The following is a 23,203-nucleotide window of genomic DNA, read 5'->3' on the forward strand; positions in this document are numbered from 1 at the left end:
GCTATTTTTCCTGAGAAAAGACAGTGATACGTTTTATAACCTCCACCACATATTATGTCAATTAAAGCATACATGCAGTTTGTACAACATCCCTTTAACGTTATGTTATGTTTCTTATAATAGTAACTTTTTGTTTGTCTGCTTGTCTGGTACCTAGGATGCCAGTGTATAATTTTGCATAGTTTTTCCAAATAAGCCAGGGAGCATGCATGTCTCTGTTAAAATCAAATATGTATAGTTTTATTTTAGTAGCAGCATCAAGATATCTGTTTATAGGCTCTGCTTTTTTCTTGTTAAAATTTCCTTGGTGGTGCCAGAGGTCAGACAAAAAGGGCTACACTGCTTCAAGCTGACAGGAGGCAACAGTAACTCAAATAACAACTTGTTGTCCAAGATATGCAGAAGATCATTTTTGAATGCACAACACATCCTACCTTGAAGCAATGACTGTAGAGCAGAGCAGCTATAGGAGGAGAAGACTGCACTGGGTGCCACTCAGCCAAGAACAGAAAACTGAGGCCACAGTTCATAAGGAACCACCAAAATGTGACAATTCAAGATTGATAAAATGTTTCCCGGTCTGATGAGTCTCAATTTCTGCTGCGGTATTTGGATGGTAGGGTCACAATGTGGCATAAAAAACATAAAAACACAGATCCATTCCGCCGTGTGTCAACACTTCAGGCTGGTGATGGTGCTGTAGTGAGTATATTTTTTTGGTATACTTTAGGCCCCTTTGTACAAACTGAGCATCATTTATATCCCACAGCCTACCTGAGTGTTGTTGCTGACCATGTGCATCCCTTTATAACTACAATGTACTCATGCTCTGATGGCTGTTTCCTGAAGGATAAAGCAGCATGCCCCAAAGCTCAAGTAATCTGAGAATGACAATATATGTAATAGCACCTTGTTAGATGTGGTTGAATAGGAGTTTCACACCATAGGAGTACAGCAAACAAATCTGCATTAACTGCATTATGCTATCATGTTGATATGGACTAAAATCTCATAGGAATGTTTCAGCACCTTTTATATATAATATAATACCTAAAGAGTGGCTTGTGAGTGTATATCTTTTTTATGAAGTCAGTGGAAACAATAAATAATATTTGGATGGCTGTTACAATATAAATTCATTGAAATGACAGTAGCTTAATCACCACTGTTGTTATGTACTTTACAGGCACTGCACTTTTACTATTGCATTAAGTGGTAAAGCTGTGTTAGTAATTCACAGTATTTTATTGTACCATCTTGAACCCCTGGCATAATGAGCAACGACTATGTACTAAACTCAGGTGTGTCTGCATTACTCATCCATAATGGGTGAAACTAAGCTGTTCATGTGTGACTTAGAACTAGTTTACTGATATGAAGGAGAAAAAGGCTTCATCGCTGCTTCTTCTCTAAACACCAGATGCATAAAATCCATGCCAATATTTCATGAGTTGAAAATATTTTTCTTACTCATCTACTCTTAATGCAACCATTCACACCAACCATGTAATTTAACTGGACAAATTTGCAACATTTTTTTTTTTAAATCAAGCTCAATTTTTCTGATTTTTTTTAGATTTTTGGGGGGATCTGACTAAACAGATCGGACAAATCAGATCACTGAATTTCTGTAGATGTGCAGTGAACACACAATGAGGTGGAAATAGTAAAATATTAGTCTTTCACGTCAGACACAGCGAGATGCTGATCCGGGTCAATCGGCTCTCTGAAATGATTTCTCTGCCTTTTCAGATGTGATCTCAGCCCTGCCAACAAGACCTCAAACTGCCCTACTTACATCCTGCAGTATGTACAAAAGCATGATACAGTTTCAACTCCTGGATCAAACTACGAAATTCTCCCTACTGCTGCCTTCTCGTGAGAATTGGATGAACCAGAATCTCAGTTTCTTAGTTTTATTGTTAAGAGAAATCAGAACCAGCTCATCATGCCTCTATGTTGACGTAATTTTTTTCATAATGCATTTTTTTGATGACTAATTCATCACAAAAATGCAACACGTTCAGTGTCTACATACGTTACACGGCAACTTTCGATTTGGAAATTCGTTTGGTTTTTTTTTCACACTGCATTCAGTGTGTAACAGTCTAATGCTTGATTTAGTCTTCTGCAGGAAATATGTACATCCCAACTCAGGTTACCTAAATCATGTAACCAGAAACTCCTTTTATCCCTACACTGCAACCTTCCATGACATTCAAAGTCATTGTGGTATGCCTCAGCCAAACTAGTAGTACATACAGACATTTCTCGGGAGATGCACTCCAAGTTACACAGAAGGTTGTGGCATTGGGTTAAAATGGGGTTCCCGTTATGGCGAAAGTTACGATGTAGATCTGACGCAGAAGTATAATTCACGTGCTAAGTCTATATATGTATTGTAAAAGCTATTAAAACAATTAATAATACAATTAGACCTATAAAAGCAATGACAAGTATTATATTGTTTCACAAAGGGCAAGACAAGATAGGATATAAAAAATGCTTTATTTATTCCAACGGTTAGGAAATTACTGTGTTACAGTTATTTAGCTACACAGTAGCTTATGCCGTTGATTTAACAAAAGTCGCACACGGGATAGCACAAATTCACAAAGCCACCAATCCAAAGGTTTTTCAGAAAATCCTTCAAAAAATACCTAGTAACCAGTTTCTTTAGCTTGTATCAACCTGACTGTCAGGAGTTATGACTGTCTTACTGGTTTATTACTTTAGGGACACTTAGGTACATCAAGTATAATACAATGTCAAAAAAATGAAAGCTACTTAGACCTTAATATTTAAAAAACACTAGATTATCATATCTGAGTGTGTCAGAATTGTGATAGTCCTACAATAGCTACAGTATGTTATATATTAAATGAAACCATAATGTTGCTCAAGCTCATGAGTATTTTAAAATCCCATGCTCCCAATAAGTATGACTCATTTTGTACTGTGAAAAACACTTCTGGGCTATTTTTTATGGTTCCGGCCCAGTCTGAATTTGCATCAAAGGCTTGTGTTAATACTCTTGGGGTAAGCTTTTATTTGATTCACTAGTCCTTTGGTAAAAATTACCCCTCATAGTTTTGTACTCTCTCAGGTATCCTAATGATTTGATTCTGATTTTAGGTGCTGTGGTTTGGTTACAAAATGATACATCCGTTTCTATATATGCACATTCATAGTGTTGTAGTCATTATTATTTATCACCTTTAAAGTCTGATGAATCTAGTAACATTATTATTTATTTCCACTGCAGGAAGTATGCCAAATGGCATTGATGAGATACGGCATGTTTACGTGGAGATGTCCTGTTTAGCGAGAGAAATTAGCTGTATGTCCTGACAGTATTTTAAATCTTGACTAAATGAAGTCATTGCAGCTGTCATCTTTTAACAGATCAACCTGTTTTATTACAAGCTGTTTCCTTGTAATCATTCAGCTTCTTTCAACCATTACATCTTAGCTGTCAGTCAAAGATACTAAGTTGCTTTATACATTTTTGCATCAAATATGCTTAACACCAGTCTGCTTCTGATAGCTTGGCCTCAGCTCAGTTATAAAAAATTCAGTTATATATTATGTTCTGAGCTCTGCTTGAATTGCAAAAAAAAAATCAGTGTGACAAACACGATCATAAGCAGAACTTTGTGTGACTCACTCTGTATTCCTGTGTGACTCTAAATGTTCATTGCAGGGCATGACAGATCTTTCTAGTTTTTCTCCAGGGTTTCTTTACCCTACACCAGGCCTACAGGGTCATGTTGCCAGGCTGCATACCCATCATCTCATACATAAGTAACTACAATACTGTGCAAAAGTACACCTCATGTCTATATATTTTGTCTACTAAAGAGTCAAACTTCTTTGCTATATTTTTAAAGTGGTCTCGAGCAATTGTCTTCAAGCGCTTTCAAAGTTTTTCACCCGTTTCCAATGATTGGATTTAAAATACACTGACCTGACCATTTTCATAGATTTATTGGCACTGACCTGTGAATCCTTGAAGGCCCTAACTCTAAGGATGAGACACTTTTGTGTCTACACATTATAGATAACTTAGCAAAAAATGAAATTTAAATCATATCTTTAGGCACTTTGTTACTAGTAGCCTGTCACAAAGAGAGCATCTCTCGTGACTGAGGGCCCTCGTCTGTGTGGTAACAACTGGGTTTTCAAAGCTCGTTTTTCTGAGGGTGAATGTGTCACTGCTGGAAACTACACCTAATACCATGGGTCAGTTTCTCAAGCAGCCTTGACACATGAGACCCACATTCCATCTCTACAATTCCTTCCCTCCGTAACTGTGAAAGCATGCTGACCAGTAATCGTACCTTTAGACCAAATATCCTGAAGGACTTGGTATCTCCTGATATGAGAAGTTGCCTGTCCATTAACTCTGCAATACGCTGACGGGTCAGCTATCCATACTGCTGGTTGAGGGCATCCATTGTGTTGGTATAAGGGAACCTAAAGTTGCTACAGGAGTCGGCAATAAGCAGCTTAAGGTGATCCAATAATATCTGGAAACTGAAGTGTTTTGTTGCATCTGCTGGGAGAATATTTTCCTGGGCCATCCTCAACCATGCAAATTCCACTGGATTTGGGTATACAAAATCTAGGATGGTAGGTATGGGACCCTGTAGTAGCGCTCCTGACCCCCACTGGACTCTGATGGGGGACCATGCTCCTCCCATGCAGGTAATGCATGGGATGACAGGATATGGCATTATTTTTGTGCCTCTATTCTGGGCGCACATTTAAAAAAAATTGCAAGTGCAAATGTTGCATTTTGAGGAGAAAATTATTTTGAGCAAAGAAAAGCTTAATTTGAGCAAACAAAATTCATTGCTGCGTGCAAGAAATGTATTTCAGTGTTTGCTATTATCCATATACACACACAATAACAGCCCCTCTCGCTCAGTTGTTGCATTTGCTCTTGCTCAGATTTCTGCTCTGTGTGCTGACAGATATCTGCGGACCTGCTCTCAGTGTGTTGCTCAACATCTCTGCACCCTACACGCTCAACTCTTTCTGTACACATTATAAATGTTCCACAAAACCAACCATTCACAGACTTGGATGCGAAGATTGTGATTAGCTGTTTTGTTCTCCAATCAGCTCACTAGCTACTCTATTCCGGAAGCACTGTCCAAAATGTAGCCAAATCCAGTGGAGTGGTTTGCTTTAAGCTAGATTAAAACCAACAATGGGCTTAAAAATTATAAATTTTTAAAACAAATAACATACTAACCAAAAATAGGTTTAGCTACACTAATACATTTCTTGTACGCAGCAGAATTTTGTTCGCTCAAATTAAACTTTTCTTCGCTCAAAATAATTTTCTCCTCAAAATGCAACACTTGCATTTGCAAAGTCTTTTTATGTGCACTCAGAATAGCAGCACAAAAATAACGTCATAACAGGAGCGCTTTTTAACAAATACTGCATTTAAAATATTTATGTTGAACATTACAAACAGTGCTAATATAAATGCATTGCATTATTACAATGCCATTAAGCCGTATTACTGAGGCTCTAAAAAGTAGCTAAAATTTTATTTTGGAATTCTCTCTCAAGTTAATACGATTTGTGCCTTTCCAGGTGTTAAAGGCACATTTAATGAAGTACTGAAAGGTGCTGTTGCAGGCATCAGCAGTGAGAATATGATTTATACCACAAACTAAGCTGATTTTTGGCAGGATAAATGGTTTAACTGACTACCAACCATCTACTAATTGCTTTGCTTTTCAATGTTCAAACTCACAGTATCTTTAATTTCAAATGGAGTTCCATATCCTGTTTCTCAGCAGAATATGTAATACTGTAATTGCCTGCTCTCCATTTGTAGATTGCTTTTTTTTTCTTTTCTTTTTTTGCAGCTGACAAGTCCCCAAGGACACATAATTATTTCTCAGTTTTGTTCAGTTCTTTCACAGCACTTTATCATGTAGGGTAAGAAACTCCCACCCTTCTTTGCAGATATCTGATTAAGTTCTTCTTGAGCTTTAAGATTATAGTCTTATGCATTTTAGTTTGAGCCATATATTTGCACAGGATTGGTTCCATAGTACCAGTAATTTTAGCTATTCCTTAGCTGTATCGTGCAGTTGCTTTGAAACGTGTGAAACGAGGATTAAATTTCAAGCAGAAAAATACACTAATTGTTTATGTTTTCTTGAGTTATATTAATAGTATCACAAAAGTAAAACGAATTGGAACAATACCATTAAAAAAGTGGACTGAATTCTTCAGAAATATGCTGCAGACATTTATGGTGACAGCGATGACTAGTGACAGCCTCGACATCTTTTTTCAGAGAGGATATTATTCTGAACCTCCACGGTCTCTTTGACTTTAAAGGAATCTGTTTCTCTCCTGTTCTGTTACACTTACCATTTTATTCAATTTGAGACTTTGATGACAGTAATCTCCAGAATATGCAGTGTGTCTGTGGTTCCTTTTAAGAACTGCATGTTTTCACCTAAGGCATCATAAGTGCCTTTTTAGTCAGTACATCAAATGGTGCTACGCAGCAGATGCTCCAAAAAAAAAAACAAAACAGACTGTATGAGAGGCAAATGGGAAAACAGACTCCTAGATTAAAATTGTAGAATAAAAAAAATGTTTAAAAAAGAAATTAGAATCTTTATGGGTAATTTCACACCTTTTTAACAGGTGCTGTGGTAGTGATTTTGAAAATGACTTTTATATTAGGTGGATATTGGGACTTTAACAGACAGATATTTAATCTTACACAAATCTCTTAGACCTTGTGGTTACAATTTTACTCAGAAATTAGATCAACTATATCATTTCTATGCATTTTTTAGACATTGTAAGGTGTTTTTTTCTGTTTATTTCACTGTCTGAGTTTTACAACACACCTGCTTTCTCCTTTATTTTTGCCTGTGTGCTATGCCTCGTTTGTAAGCACTAGTTTGCTCCAAATTATTCTATTCCTTGCAGAATGAAAACTGACTAGAGTTGTTTTGCTGCTGAGTTTTATACTATACACTACACTGGAGTACTTTTCTCTTTGTTATTTATTAAAAAGGTTAGTGCTTTCATAATTTGTTCTTTCAATTTGGACATCGACTTGCTGCAACAAATATCCACTAAAACTGAATTTGTTGTTATTGTTGACAAATTTAACTTCAGTTTCAGTTAACATCCTGAACATAAATGATTTATCCTTAAACTGTGCTCCACATTTTTTCCCCCCCAGATTTTGCAAGAGCTGTTGCAGCACGGCCTATATCATATGCAGCAGTATTACGAATGAAGCCAGACAGCTCTTCTTCAGTGGTCAACTCACGCGGCAGACCTCAACACTACAGCAGTGGGCTGGTGACTCCTGACTGGCCTGCTTTCTCCAGTCACCCCCTGTCAGCCCTGAGTCTGCATAGCTCTCAGGAGGACTATAGAAGCGAAGGTAAAACTAATGGAGCAGTCAAAATCTCAGTTTGTTTTCTCTCAAAAGTTTTTGATTTGTTAGAGTTTGCGTTCATACTTGCATATATACAAGCAAATGTTTCAACAGGGATACATATATATAAACACAAAAGCTTATTAATGGGAGAATTTGGACAATTGTTTTGCTGCATAGAAGTCATCTCCCATTTTATCCATGGATACTTAATATTTGGATCCCTTTTGTCTTAATTTACACTTTATAGTATACATTGTTTAGCAAAGTAGGAAGAGAAAGCTGAGTATGTTTTTTCTTTTATGGCATAGTATGTCTTACTAGCTATCAATGTCAGCTTCTAACTCCTTATAAGTAGAGAGCACCACTTTTTCACGCTATTTTCTGTTGTTAGTTCTGGATTACATTCTCAGTCGGGGTCAACTACTTTCAAGTCACCCTATACAGGAGTGAGACCTGAATTGTGAAGTTCAGATGACAGTGTTCTCACCCGCCAAAATGAGCCTAACCAAAAGGGAAGGCACTCCAGAGTTTGACTGAGCTCCTCCAAAAGTAATTGGTGTGAATGCACTCTGCTATGTCTGCACTCTGGCAAGAGTTTGCCATATTAGGTTAGACTTTATATGTTTCTCTCTGTTTAGGTTTGGTCTGGAAATGAATTGTACCTATCCGTTATCACCGCATTCTCCGGGGAGACCAGGGTCATGCCCTTTGTAAAATTGAAGTGGGATCATTGCAATATTGTGCTCACTGTGCTTCTGCCAGCATAGAAAGAAATAATGGATAGCTATGTCAAAGACAAGATGTAATACCCAAAATGCACAATGGAAACACAACATCATAAATTTACATGGGTCACTTAGTGTCCTGATTTCAAGAATTAATAAGTCTTGAGGATCTAATGACACATTGATGCTTTGATGTGATTAATTACATCATGCTTATTGCATCTGGAAGGCTCATTAATGGAAATCTGAAGCAGTTTCTCTATTGTCAAACCGGATCAGTAGTTCCTAATAAAGTGAGTCATATTAGAAGCAGGCATAAAATTATAATATCTATCCTTTTTTTTTCATTTTTTGTTTCCTTTGTTACCTTCTTTTCTGTTCCAGGCGCTTGTCTATTCCTTTCTGCCTATCTTTCTGCCTTTTTTACTTTCTGACAGCATTATCACTAGGTAGCCATAAAATGACTTACATCTATATAACCAAGGTGAAGGTAATGCCTCTCCACTGTCAGTGTTGACAGGACCATTATACCATTGCACCGGATTGATGTTCAGTGGATGAAATGGATGCCAACAAGTAATGTACCGTTGGTGGATTGAAGGGGGTATTGCGTTTTTTGACTCTATGACTGACAGATGGCCATGACACTCGAAGTTGAATGACACATATGCTTGTGTATGTGTTTGTATTTTCTACAGACAAACACATAAACAAATACAAATGCACTTAAAGAATGATATGGGGTTTTTTTTTTTTATCCAACTCTCAAGTGTTTTCAAATTATCACAAACATGTTGGTTGAACAGCTCTTCAGTATTGCTGTGAAGAAGTAATTGTCCCATTCCTGATTAGTAATTTGTTTGCATATTTGTCATACTTAAATGTTTTAGACACATCAAACAGATTCTCCTATTAGACTAAGATACCGAGTGTAAAAAAAAAAATATAGATTTTAATTGAAAATAGAAAAAAGCTATCCAAATCTACCTGGCAAAAGTCATTGCCCCCTAAACCTAATAACTGGTTGTGCCACCATTGGCAGCAAACCTGCAATCAAGCATTTGGCTGTTAAGTTAATTGGGATTCCTAGATTGGCTGTAGGTGTAAATATGAGCACGAGTAGCCATCTGTCTCATGTCTGTTTCTTTGTTAAACCTGTGATGCACTAGCAACCTATCCAGGAGGCTGTCTTTGGAGTGTGACTAGAAGCCTCAGAGGGAACCCACACAGACACAGGGAGAACATACAAACACACTGAAAGGCTCCAGCCAGATGGTGGATTCGAACACAGGACATTCTTCCTGTGAGACAACAGTGTTAGCTACAGCATCACCATGCTGCCCCTAAATAAAAATAAATGCATTTAAAAAGTGTTTAATCACAGTTAATTAATTATTTAACAAGCAGGGTAGTTACTTTTTCCCTTAGTAAGTTAAATCAGCAATTAAAAGATAAGATAACTTTTATTAGTCCCACATGTGGAAAATTTGTTATCTTACAGCAGAAAGTGGAGAGTACAAAGTTACAGTAGCAAAAACGTTTGAATAAGATAAGAGAATAAGAATAAGATACTGTACACAATAGAATAAGATACTATATACAATAGAATAAAATACAATGTTGTCAGAACAGAATTTTGTATTTACTCAGGTTGTCAGGTTTCTTTTCATATAAATGTCATTAAATTGTGTCAAATAATTGAGGAAAAAATTGTCCTTGAAGCGCAGATTCTTTCCCAGAAGCCTTGAAAATTGAGGGAAGTCTGGAGCCTGTTTATTTCTCCTTAATTGAGTATGTGGGTTGCACCCATGAAAAACTTTAGACAAATTGACATTCAACAAATGTATTAATTTAACAAGCAGGTACCTTGGTAGCATCTGGAACAACCATGCACAGCTGCAAAAGCCTGGCCTTTCATCCTCATGCTAGTGACCAGCATAGTACCACACTGCCGTGGGATGGCATCTCATTCTTCATCCAGCATTTGCAGCAAGTCAGCCAGTGTGATTGTGTGTTTCTGACATAAACAGCATGCGAAAGCTGATCCCACAAGTGTTCAGTAGGGTTAAGATCAGCACTGTAGGCAGGCCATTCCAACCTCTACACTCACAAGGGAGTCTGGAGGGAGTCCCTGATAAACCCTGCTCTGTGAGGACGAGTGTTGTCATGTTGGAGGATAGAGTTCAGTCTCAGACTGTGGAGATATGGGATTGCCACTTGTTGCAGATTCTCAAGTTGATCTCTCAGTGTCGGGATTGGCTCCAGTGATGACAAACGTTGCCAGTGAGGGATATGCTGCCCAACACCATCACACTGCATCCACCAAAATCCACCAGCTGCCAGTGTACCCTGTCTTTGACATCCCATATTATATGGAACTTGGCCTTCAAATTGGAGAGAGTACTAGGACACACTAAAATAATGCTGCAACCTGGGTTTTGCAGAACATTAGCTTGAAGTTGCCCTGTCCAGATCTTTGGAGCAGACACCAACTGACCACTCTAGCTCTTTCTATCAGTCTATCAATCAATAATTCAATCATTCTTTTTGCAATGTGTCCTGGTGGATTTCTGTGTGGATGTTCTCCATGTGCGTGTGTACTCCATCAGAGTACTCTGGCTTCTTGTCACACTCCAAAGACAAACTCTTGAGATAAGTTGCTAGTGCATCACAGGGTTAACAAAGAGATAGCCAAGAGACAGACAGCCACTGATGCTCACATGTAGACCTAAAACCAATTTAGAATGCTGTAGGAGGATAGAGTTCAGTCTCAGACTGTTAACAGTCATGCCTTAGACTGTGGGAGGAAACTGGAACGCTTGGAAAAAACCCAAACAATCACCAAAAGAACATTCAAACACCATATAGAAAAGTGCCAGTCATTCAGTGGTTCAAACCCTGAGGCGACTGTATATAGCACTGCCCCACCGTACCCATAGTAAAGTCAGTTAAATCCATATTATGTTTGCCTTTGAGCGCTAACAGAATGCATATGAATTTTTCCTGTGGCTGTCTGCACAATAATGCATTGTAAATAATATACTGTGTACCAGAATTACAGTGTTGCCAAGAAAGACAGTGATAGTCATTTATTGTTTAGGCTCCAGCATACTGGATTTAAAATTAAACACTAAGTGTGAAGCTTAAGTGTTAATTTTTTGCTTTAATCTGAAGGTGTTTACATCCTCACTGATTGAACACTGTACGAATTCTCTTCCTTGTTAAACATATTTCTCTCACTTAAGGGGATGAAACTTAATTTAAATATTCAATACTGCTGGATGTTATTATATATTATATATTATTATCAGATGTAATAATATATCATTCTTATAATAATATGATTTAGACTGATGAATTAGGTCCACATATTTGTATGCTGATTGACATCACAATAAAAATGGGTGCTGCTCAGCTCGATATTATCTAATATCACTTCCTGAGTTTAATTACGTTTTTTAGGTTGTCTGTCCCTATGTTTTTCTGTTCCTGCAATATATAAATATAAATATAAATATAAATATCATATAAATTCCATGTGAATGTATATTATGATAAGTCAATTCTGGCATTTCCTGCACCTTTTAGCAACATATATTATATGTTATGACATGGACTCACCTGAAACTTGATTGTGTTTGAAATACAAATATTTTAATAATTTTCAGTGGCCCATTCGCTAAACTAAGCAGGACAGGTGCAGCACACTGATATTGCTGAGTTTATGTCTGAATGTGCAGACAGAGAGCCGTGTAAATAAGATGCAGAAAATGTAAAGACCTGATGGGCTTCTTTTATTTTTAGAACTAGTAACACTGCAAGGACTGACATCAGTTGCTTTATATGCACTGTAAGGTTTGCAACTTAATATTGATTCATTTTCCTCCAGTGATGAGGATATTACTTCAAAAGCTATTTATTTCCCTGTAGAACAATGAATTGCTGACAGTATGAAAGAGATTATATACAGCACGGGAAGAAAAAACAACATGATTCCCATTTTGTCATTGGATTATTTCTAAATAGCGGCAAATACTCAAGGTTGAGTCACTCGTATTGTTGCATTGCTGACATTATGTACCAGATCAAATGCAGTGTCAGCTAGTGATGAATGCCCTAAGTGTATTAAAATGGGTTCTGGGGATAATTCTCTGATTGTTATTGCCATGTTTATCTTCCAAATGTTATCTCTCCAACTCTCACACACGATGATGCTCTGCTCTTAATGACAACGGTTAACTGAACTAAATCTATGGTTACAGTTGTGGCCACAAATGTGACAAATATTTTGGATGTCAGAGCCAAAACATGGAGACTGTAAAAAACAATCTTGAGAAAGTGGCTCACATCCAAACTGGGTGCTGCAAGAATTTCAGTTCAGTAGTAGAGAATTCAATTGAGGATTGTTATGTAAGTTAACTAAATTATAAAAATTACATTTTACACTAGCAAAGTTGCCATTAACTGAATGTACTGATAGATTCTGAAACTGTTAGTGTTATCAGGGGGAAAAAAATCATTTTTTGTGACAAAATAAAGCAGAGTTACTTCTGTTATTTGTTTCTCTTTTCTCTCCTAAACCAATTCAAAAGTATCACATAAATAAACAGTATTGCAAAATATAGGATAAAAACCTTCCCTAAGGCCAACTAAAGCAAAATGCTCAGTGTAATTATGTCTGTTAACCAGTTGGTTGTTAAGCTGGCTGTCCCATTGGCATTGCATGGAGCCACTGCAGGTTGGAAGTTCAATGATTATGAAGTTAACAAAAATAGCTGATATTATCATGCTTAGCTTTGAGTTTTTTAATGTCAATGAAAGGTAGGGAAGGTACGTGTTAGTCTCTGACGAGGGCATGCTGCTGCTTAAACTACTGATTTAAACAGCAGCATGCATGACTTGCATATATATATATATATATATATATATATATATATATATATATATATATATATATATATATATATATATATATATTCAGCTACTATATTCTCCTGTGTCACATGCAAACTTCAAAGAAGCTCTGTTTACAGAGCTTAGAATATCCCTAAATGTGCAATTCTTTTGAAGAACACAAGATTCAGCTGTCTTTTGCAATGTCTGTAAATCTGATGTGTAATGCAACTAGGAAGCCTGCCGTACAAGGTGCATCACTTTTCTGTTACCAGCCGAATGAAACAAAGAGCACTCGGAAGAAACAACACAACTGCAACAGGGACTGTCAAGCAGAAAACTCCAGGGCTGAATGATACTGAAATAAATAAAAAAATTACTGACATTTCGCTTCTGTCTATTATATATTTCTTTTTTTTTTAAAGGCAGGCTTTTTCCCCGGCTGACTTGAGAAGCTCTGTTTGATAATAATTAATTATTCTACAATCTTTGGGATGATTTTTTTTAGGAATGTGCACCAGTATAGAAAAACTGAAAAATATTTTTTGGGCGTAAAAACGATCAGTTCGTATACTTACTTACTTACTTACCGCTACAATACACCGAACACTAGAGGAGACGCCCCTCTGAAGGCCCATCATTATTGCTCCCTTCCTCAGGAGTGAGACTATTTTCTCCAGCACCATGCTTGTCGCCGAAAGGTGGATGCTCATGGCAGAATGTGTAACCCCTCCTTAACAGGTCCCATTTTGTGGGAGGGAGGAGTTGCAATCTGTTCAGAGAAAAGCAGAAGACTGGCACATTGAGAGAGGATGTACCCATGTGCCCTGTCCTGCTTGCTGGCAAGAAGGCTGCAAGGACGCCTGCACAGTTTTGTTTGGCCTGCACCCCAAACTCAAATGTTGCCTTTTTGTTAGATGCTCATTTTGCAGTCTGCCGCTCAATAGGTAACAAACTGGGTGTTTTGTAAATGGATTTTAAAATCTATGCACCAAAGAACCCTTCAGTTGAAGTAAATCAACTTATATGTGTCATAACAATTTAGTTTTCCTTGTCTGACACATATCCTCTGATGTGATTATTGACACATTACTGTGTCAGAGCTAGAAGGACATTGAAAACATTATACCTCCAAAAAACATTGATGTCTGGGTAAGTTTTTTGTAACCTGTAGTTCAGTGGCGTTTACAACTAAAGTTTTTTCTGTACTGTTGTAAAACAATCGTGTCTTGTATATATTGGTATAGCAAATTGGTTGACAGTTTCATCTTAGCTCTTTCATTAAAATCTATTTAATGAGGTCACACTGTAGGTACCTCTGGACTCCTAACAACCCATGTGTCCCCCATGTATGCTGCACGCTTTCAACTAAAAGAACAAAAGTATGACAGTTTTCCCTTTGAACCGCGCACATGCATTTGATGACAGTTGTGCTCTGTGCCTTAAAATGAAAGATCAAAAGTGTTCAAAATGTCATATTTCTTTGCTTTTGGGATTTCCTATGAGTTAGGAAGTCAGTGATGTGGTAACGCATGGCTGGTAATTTTCTAGTGCGCATTATGCATTTATAAGTTTAATAGTTCATTTACCTACTGCTTACTAATAACAGAGGCTAAAATAATGATCTAAGATAGATTTTTAACTTGAGGTCACAAAAGTAACAGAGTAGTAAATGCCTCTAAACAATGTGCAGTTATTAATTTGGTGTAAGAAATAAAGATACAAGATAACTGATGTCAATAAAAAATAAACAGAATATAAAATGAACTGTGGAACAATGGTCAGAATTCCCATTGTTCCAGCTTCAAGTCTTCTTCCTGGAAGACTTGAAGCTTGTATAGCTGCAAAGGGCGGGCTGATATTAAACCCTATGGATTAATAACGGGATGTCACTCAAGTTCATATGCATATTAAGGCAGACAAGCAAATACTATTTTCAATACAGCGTATTTGAAATGAGCTTGTGTTCCCATTTAAACGCAATGGTCTGTCTTATTACATTTGTTTGTATATAGCAATTGATTAATACCATATTAAAGCACTTATATTAGAGTTACATACAGTAAATAATTTTGCTGAATATCAGATAAGGTCCTTTTAGTGTGTGTGTGTGTGTGTTGTTGTTGTTGTTGTTGTTGTTGTTGTTGTTTTATTTTTTTTTAATGTATTCTTCTGCTTGCCAAGAGTGTTATTTTAAAAAAGAAAGAAAGAAATAGAGGCCTGGTATCCACCATAGCAAAGAAGGTGAACACTGCAGAAAGATTGACAGAAAAAATAATGCTTGTGTTATAATATTCCCTCCAACAAATAAAAAAAATGCCTGTTTTCTGCTCAGTGGCAGCATCTTTAAATTATTCTGTAAAAGGACAGAAACAAATCTGTAAGAAGAGAAGATGGATAACAATATCGTACTAATGTTATCAGTCCCCTAACATGGTTGTTTACCATTTGATACCTTTGTTTAGCAAACTGTATGTGCTTGGATATCAAGTGCAAAGCCCAAAGAGATAGAAGATGTACACTCCCTGCTTTGCACTCCCAAGCCAGGGCAACAAAAATACTTTAGTAAATAGCAAAGTCAGGACCATCACTTGTCTTTCGTTAATCACTCGCCCATTTAGTCAAACAGCAGTGTGTCCAAAAACGTCTAAAAGAAATGGGATAAAAGCTTAATGGATAATCTTAAAGGTTTAACTTATATCATCATTCATTTTTAACATAAGAAACCTAAAAGATTACCCTGAGGAAAGGATCACTTCTAACTTCAAAAGCTGTTATAGCTCTTGGAAGGACAATGCTTTTCAGGTGTTCTTGCTCAAAATTCAGTTTAGAGTGCCATTTTGAGGATTACTCAGTTCTTTGTAATGTTAGAACTAACAGATTAGTTATAAAATATATCGCTCAATCTGGAATGCACTAATTAGCCACAATATTAAAAAACAGACAGGTGAAGGGAATATTTTGTCCATAGTGCAGTGATCTTCCCTCAGGTCCTCACATATATCTAACTGTTACTTTGACATGGACTAACCACTGGCAGCAACCTCCCTCAGCAGGAAAATGTAACCTGATGGCTTAAGAATCACAACAAGGAGTCCATCAACCTAGCCTCCAAGCTCTCTAGATCCCAATCTTGGTGACCATCAAAAATGCACCAAAGCAAGTCCAGTCCACAGCGCCCCATCTTGTAACCTAAAGTCCCCAAATCCCACAGTGCACCCCAGACTTGTCATGTCCTTGCCCTGACTTGTCAGAGCTGCTTTTACAGAATAAAAGTGATACACACAATATTAAGCAGGTGGTTTTAATGTTGTGAAAAATTGCAAATTTCCTACTGTTTCATGCACAAATCAAATTCCAGAGTTCATAGAAAGCCCCCTGGCACTCTGTTATGATAATTATAATCATCTTCTCTCCATCTCTTCTTTTGTTGTAGAAAGTGAAGAGTTTGGGCCTGTTTTTATCCAGGAGCCAGATGATGTTATTTTTCCTTTGGATTCTGATGAAAAGAAAGTGGTGATGCACTGTGAGGCACGGGGGAATCCACCACCCACATACAGGTGTGGCATTCGTTTGTCTGTGTGCTAATTGAAATTTCAGCTTTAACTCGAAAATAAGTTGGTCATTCATCACAAATATAACAAAAACCTTATTCCTCTTATGTTTTTCAGTTGGTACATCAATGGGACGCAGGTAGATTCAGAGGCAGATTACCGCTACACATTCATCGACGGAAACTTAATTATTTCCAATGCAAGTGAGATCACTGACTATGGAAAGTACCAGTGCAAAGCAGAGAACAGCATTGGGATTGTCCTCAGTCGAGATGCTTTATTACAGTTTGCATGTGAGTATGATTTCTCTGCTTTATTACACCAACTTTCTACCTAGTAAAGTTCAGATAACCGCACTGTAAGTCAGTATTTATTAAAACAAATGGAAAGTGCATTTCATTTTTGTCAGACTAAGAACTTCTATGAAGCAAATACTTAGCTTTAAGCCCTTTTGTCTCTCTGAGTCAAAATAGCCCTGTTTGGTTCTAGGGATAAATAAACACTATGCTTTGTTTTGTTTTGTTGCTGAATATAGTTCCCACAAGCTCCATCTGATACTGCTAAAGGGGTATATGCACTCGAGTGCAAGTGTTAAATGAGACCAAACTGCACGTTTCTTCCCACAGTATAATAAATATCAGAGGGCACACATGGAATCACCAGGGACACTATCCTTTAGTCAAAATGCATTGTTGGGGTGCTCTTCAGTTTCCTCAGGGGGCAATGACCATACTACTCTTACCAGTAGTTTACCCTTCCCAGTCACTGAGTTGTTGCTAGAAAGAAAGGTACACAGTCTCATCCAGTGTTATGGAGCTTTAGAGTTCCTACAGAATTACTTAAGAGGCATCACTAGATTGGCCTGCAGCTGTGTAGCAGGCAAAATGGATGAACTTCTCTATAAAAACACAGCATTTCTTGACGCCCAGAGAACCAAGTGCTTTCTTTACTTTTGGTTGCATTCATTCACAAAGTTTCATATATATCAATATGATCCAAGTGAATAAAAATCAAAAGAGGACCAGTCCTAATTTAAGTGTAAGGCAGATTGCTTGGCAGGCTGGAATGCCCAGATGGTAAAGCACAGGCTTCAAAAAAGTTGTGCCTGTTTGTGTGGAACGCAAGATGTACTTCAACATGTACCCTCATCTGTGTTCTCAAACATATCCAGATCTTTTTCTCCTCCTTTTTAAACTTAAGGGTCATGTACAAATTTATGCTTGAGTTTTTTACTTCTAAAAAAAACAAACTAATCTACAACCAATTTATCAGGTTGCATTATCTATACCTAATATTAGCATTATTTTACTGCTATGCTCTTATTATCCCATTTAAGCACCTAGTGTATTTATAAGTCTAAGCCCAAAGCATAAAGATGTTGAACATGGCAAACATGGGAAAGTATAGAAGGTGTTTCCTTAGGTTTCACAGTGGAGGACCCTGACAGCTAATGCTGTTGACTATCTCAAAGTAGTTCTCATATCCGAGGCAATGGGTATAAGAATAGATACATGTGAGTGAAAATTTAAAAGGTAAACATGAACCTTCATCCTCTATATTCAGGGAATCAAGTGGCTATGTTATACTACTGTGGGTATTTTGCTGGCGTTCTCATGATCCACTCGGTTCCTCTTGGAGGAACTGATGATTTTAAATTAATACAAAGTTGAACAAAGTTTCAGTTGGAACTGAAACTTTGTTCAACTATTTACCATACTTCCCATACTAACACACTCTGTTAATTCATTTAGGTTTTTTTCCCCCTTTTAGGGTATTTGTTTTTTCTTAGAAGATGGTTAGTAGTGTGCTTCTGAAGTTTTAGGCCTTACACAACAACTTCAGACAGCACTGAATGACAGCAAATGTCTGTAATCCCCAGTAAAATTAAGTAGAGTACCAAATAAAACTGTAGAGTCCACCATTGTTTCGATAAATTTAAACTGTCTTGGCCTGACTCTGTATCAACCATCATATTTAAAGAGGCACATTTGTTGTTTTTCAGCATTGTGTTTTAAAGAATCAGTTTTCTGTTTTGCAATGGACTCTTTATGTATAGCTTTTTTAGTTTTGTGTAAATACTTTTTAAGTTTCATTTCTATTGATCTAAAATCAGTAAAGATGCATTTTTTGGGCAACCTCCAGAGCATATGATTTGATTTGAAGCAAATAAGGGTTTGTGAGATTTGCAAATCATTCAATTTTTATTCACACAGCATTCCAACTTTTTTTGGAACTGGGGTTGTGGATCATATTTTGGTCACTCTTTGTTTACTGTTGCAGTTCTTCAAGTGTGTGCATTTTGCTTTGGTAATCATATTGAAAAAAATGTGGTTTGAGCAGATAGTGAGGTTAGGGATATGTTGTGTTGATTGGCAGGTGTGTCAGGTGAGATGATGGCCAACTGTCACACATCAACTTCATCCAAACAACCTTTCCACAAAATTGGATTTTCTAGTTTCAATAACAGGCAGGTCATCATGTTGTTACTATAGATATATACAGTGGGGCAAAAAAGTATTTAGTCAGCCACCGATTGTGCAAGTTCCCCCACCTAAAATGATGACAGAGGTCAGTAATTTGCACCAGAGGTACACTTCAACTGTGAGAGACAGAATGTAAAAAAAAAAATCCATGAATCCACATGGTAGGATTTGTAAAGAATTTATTAGTAAATCAGGGTGGAAAATAAGTATTTGGTCAATAACAAAAATACAACTCAATACTTTGTAACATAACCTTTGTTGGCAATAACAGAGGTCAAACGTTTACTATAGGTCTTTACCAGGTTTGCACACACAGTAGCTGGTATTTTGGCCCATTCCTCCATGCAGATCTTCTCGAGAGCAGTGATGTTTTGGGGCTGTCGCCGAGCAACACGGACTTTCAACTCCCGCCACAGATTTTCTATGGGGTTGAGGTCTGGAGACTGGCTAGGCCACTCCAGGACTTTCAAATGCTTCTTACGGAGCCACTCCTTTGTTGCCCGGGCGGTGTGTTTTGGATCATTGTCATGTTGGAAGACCCAGCCTCGTTTCATCTTCAAAGTTCTCACTGATGGAAGGAGGTTTTGGCTCAAAATCTCACGATACATGGCCCCATTCATTCTGTCCTTAACACGGATCAGTCGTCCTGTCCCCTTGGCAGAAAAACAGCCCCATAGTATGATGTTTCCACCCCCATGCTTCACAGTAGGTATGGTGTTCTTGGGATGCGACTCAGTATTCTTCTTCCTCCAAACACGACGAGTTGAGTTTATACCAAAAAGTTCTACTTTGGTTTCATCTGACCACATGACATTCTCCCAATCCTCTGCTGTATCATCCATGTGCTCTCTGGCAAACTTCAGACGGGCCTGGACATGCACTGGTTTCAGCAGCGGAACACGTCTGGCACTGCGGGATTTGATTCCCTGCCGTTGTAGTGTGTTACTGATGGTGACCTTTGTTACTTTGGTCCCAGCTCTCTGCAGGTCATTCACCAGGTCCCCCCGTGTGGTTCTGGGATCTTTGCTCACCGTTCTCATGATCATTTTGACCCCACGGGATGAGATCTTGCGTGGAGCCCCAGATCGAGGGAGATTATCAGTGGTCTTGTATGTCTTCCATTTTCTGATGATTGCTCCCACAGTTGATTTTTTCACACCAAGCTGCTTGCCTATTGTAGATTCACTCTTCCCAGTCTGGTGCAGGTCTACAATACTTTTCCTGGTGTCCTTCGAAAGCTCTTTGGTCTTGGCCATGGCGGAGTTTGGAGTCTGACTGTTTGAGGCTGTGGACAGGTGTCTTTTATACAGATGATGAGTTCAAACAGGTGCCATTCATACAGGTAACGAGTGGGGGACAGAAAAGCTTCTTACAGAAGACGTTACAGGTCTGTGAGAGCCAGAGATTTTCCTTGTTTGAGGTGACCAAATACTTATTTTCCACCCTGATTTACCAATAAATTCTTTACAAATCCTACCATGTGGATTCATGGATTTTTTTTTCACATTCTGTCTCTCACAGTTGAAGTGTACCTCTGGTGCAAATTACTGACCTCTGTCATCATTTTAGGGGGGGAACTTGCACAATCGGTGGCTGACTAAATACTTTTTTGCCCCACTGTAGATATATCTATATAGATATATATAGATATAAAATTCAATGAGTATCAAACACTGCAAGTACTGCTGTTTGATACAATCCTTACACATAGTTCATTATGCTAAACTGTTATACCTGAGAGCAATAAAAAATATGTATGCACAGAAAACAAAATTCATATGTTTTGTTATGATGTAATTAAAAAAATAAGCTCTAATAAGAGAAACTTTCTAAAAAATTTCAAAGATTGTGTACTATGTTTAACAGCTGCTTTGCTGTTTATTTAATAATGATATTTAACATGGGATTTGTGTGACTGAAGCTGCCTTTGCTAAACCATGAGCAGAAATAGTAGTCCAATCATTTCTTCTCTTCACTAGATTCATTCCAGGGTTTTTTCTACCATGTAAAATAACACATCTGTGTGACTGTTTCTTTTGCTTCGTGCACTACAAATATTCAGCAGCGTGAATGTGCAGTAGGCTACATTTCTTTAAAGTGCAGCCCTTCAAAAGGCTAGCCACAGAAACAAAGAAAGGTGCCCTGCAGCACACATTTAAATGCAGAACCTTCCTTCGCTCTTTCAGCATATCAAATGGTGGGTATTTATCACTCAGCATGAAGCTCAACTTTTCCTTCCCTTTTCATGTTAGCACTGCACATTTTTATGCAGTAGCACAGTGGTTGATTGCTTTACCTGGTTCAGATTCATATGGGTACTTCTTTTCAATGTAAACTGAACGTTTTAATGGAGTAATTGATGCTTTATTGAACTAGAAATCAGTGTTCAAGCTATGTGACTTGTGGAATGCATTACACGCATATTAAACAGCATATAGAAACCTGGCTTCTTGTAACTTTGACTTTAGATTGGAACATGATTACCCCAGTTAGATTGTAGAATTTAAAGCACAGCGCTGTAAATACTAAAGTCCTTTACCTGGTCTGAAAGAAGCCTCCAACTTCTATATAGTACCTGCAGCAGGTTGAGTTTGATTCACGCCTACTTAAAATACTAAAGGTTAATGGGCTTGATATTGTTTTGCACAAAAACTTAATAAGTACTATCAGAGAACATCTTGAAAGCCTCATCATAATATCATCATAATAAACATTCACAGCCCTTGTGTGTGTGTCAGTTCACCTAAATGTTTTTGCTACTTTATATGACTCAGGAAACTTTTGTTCTCTATTTCACACATTACAGTAATGTGTGAATTGTAATGGATAGTGAGTCAGATGAGCTATTGCATCTCTGGTTATGTTATATAATAGTAATAATAATAATAATAATAGTAATAATAATTAATCTTATTATTCGTTTAAATTTATTTTAAATAAATACATTTTTTTAACTTATTGGACTGAATCAATTTGAGTAGGCTGTCAGTGTCCCTCATTTATGGTGGTGGCTCTATGTTAATGCACTGTATTCATTTATCTCGCTATAGATAGCGGCCATACTGATCACAGCCCTGCTTCACTGAGTCATGAGAGAGTAAAGAGTGGACAAGGCAGAGTGCATGGGGAAAGGTTGAGTCAAGGCTCTATATAGTCTATCCACTGGTCGTGTACTCTGTTCGAAAGATGTTTCAGTAGGATGCTTTTTTTCTCTTTGTTTTGAAATTCTGAGCTACTGAACTCACACTTGGGCTGCTTTTCAGCCGTGACTTTGAAGGCAGCAGGCAGAAAGGAGGCGTCTGATCTTTCTCTCCGAAGAGTCCTTCTCCCCCTCTCTCTTTTTGCGGACGTGAGGCTGGCCAAGGCTCAAGTCACTCCAAGCTGTACAGTAGTAATGAAATTATCAGGATGCTTTAAATCAAGCACTGGAAGAGCCACACACACCACTCTGATATGTTCTACATTATCAGATGTAAAGCTCATTGATTGAATTGATTCATACTGACCTTGAAATATCGGATTTACATTAAGCACCTGTTCCTTTGCTTGCTGCAGATTTCATCACTGACTTGGATTTTAAACATTTATATGGACATATGTTGACTTGTAATTTTTCTGGAAGCTTTAATGGCCATGTTTTTTGTTTTTGTTTTTACGTTATTGAAAAAGTCAATAATATTAACTCGGGTACATAGCTTTAGCTTGTAAAATAACGTTATATTTTCTTCTGGTTTCATACCATATTTAATGACTGAAGCACCCACTTGGTCTTAATTTGTCCTGTATGTTAAATGATCATTCTGTCTATATAGCTTTTTGCACTTGTTAATCAAATAGTACTTCAGATTTCTTAGTGCTTACCTGATATCCCCCTTGTGTTGCTTCTTCCTGTAAAATGTTGAATTTCCTGTGTGCCTGGAGTTGTTTCCCAGGAATTGTCTACCTTTACCGTGTGTTTCAGACACACAGGGCAAGTGTAGGCCCTTAAAGTAAATATACTAAGGTCTGGAATATCATTCATTATTGACAAATTTAGGCAAGCTGCCCAAGAAGACCCTTCTCTCCACAACATGTAGCCTGGCAGAATTTATTAAAGGGAGAGAATATACT

At 37.5% G+C, this 23,203-nt stretch overlaps 1 protein-coding gene across 4 annotated transcripts in view; it reads left to right on the forward strand.

The window, feature by feature from the left end:
* Positions 1-23,203, forward strand: part of cntn5 (contactin 5) — a 114,608-nt gene that overhangs the window by 42,105 nt on the left and 49,300 nt on the right. For all 4 annotated transcript variants that reach the window (XM_026191357.2, XM_026191358.2, XM_026191359.2 and 1 more), the window contains exons 3-5: positions 7,235-7,441; positions 16,493-16,616; positions 16,728-16,903. In XM_026191357.2, coding sequence (XP_026047142.2) covers positions 7,235-7,441; positions 16,493-16,616; positions 16,728-16,903 — 507 coding nt within the window. The remainder of the gene's footprint in view (positions 1-7,234; positions 7,442-16,492; positions 16,617-16,727; positions 16,904-23,203) is intronic.

Source organism: Astatotilapia calliptera, chromosome 14 (assembly GCF_964374335.1).
Source record: "Astatotilapia calliptera chromosome 14, fAstCal68.1, whole genome shotgun sequence".
NCBI lineage: Eukaryota > Metazoa > Chordata > Actinopteri > Cichliformes > Cichlidae > Astatotilapia > Astatotilapia calliptera.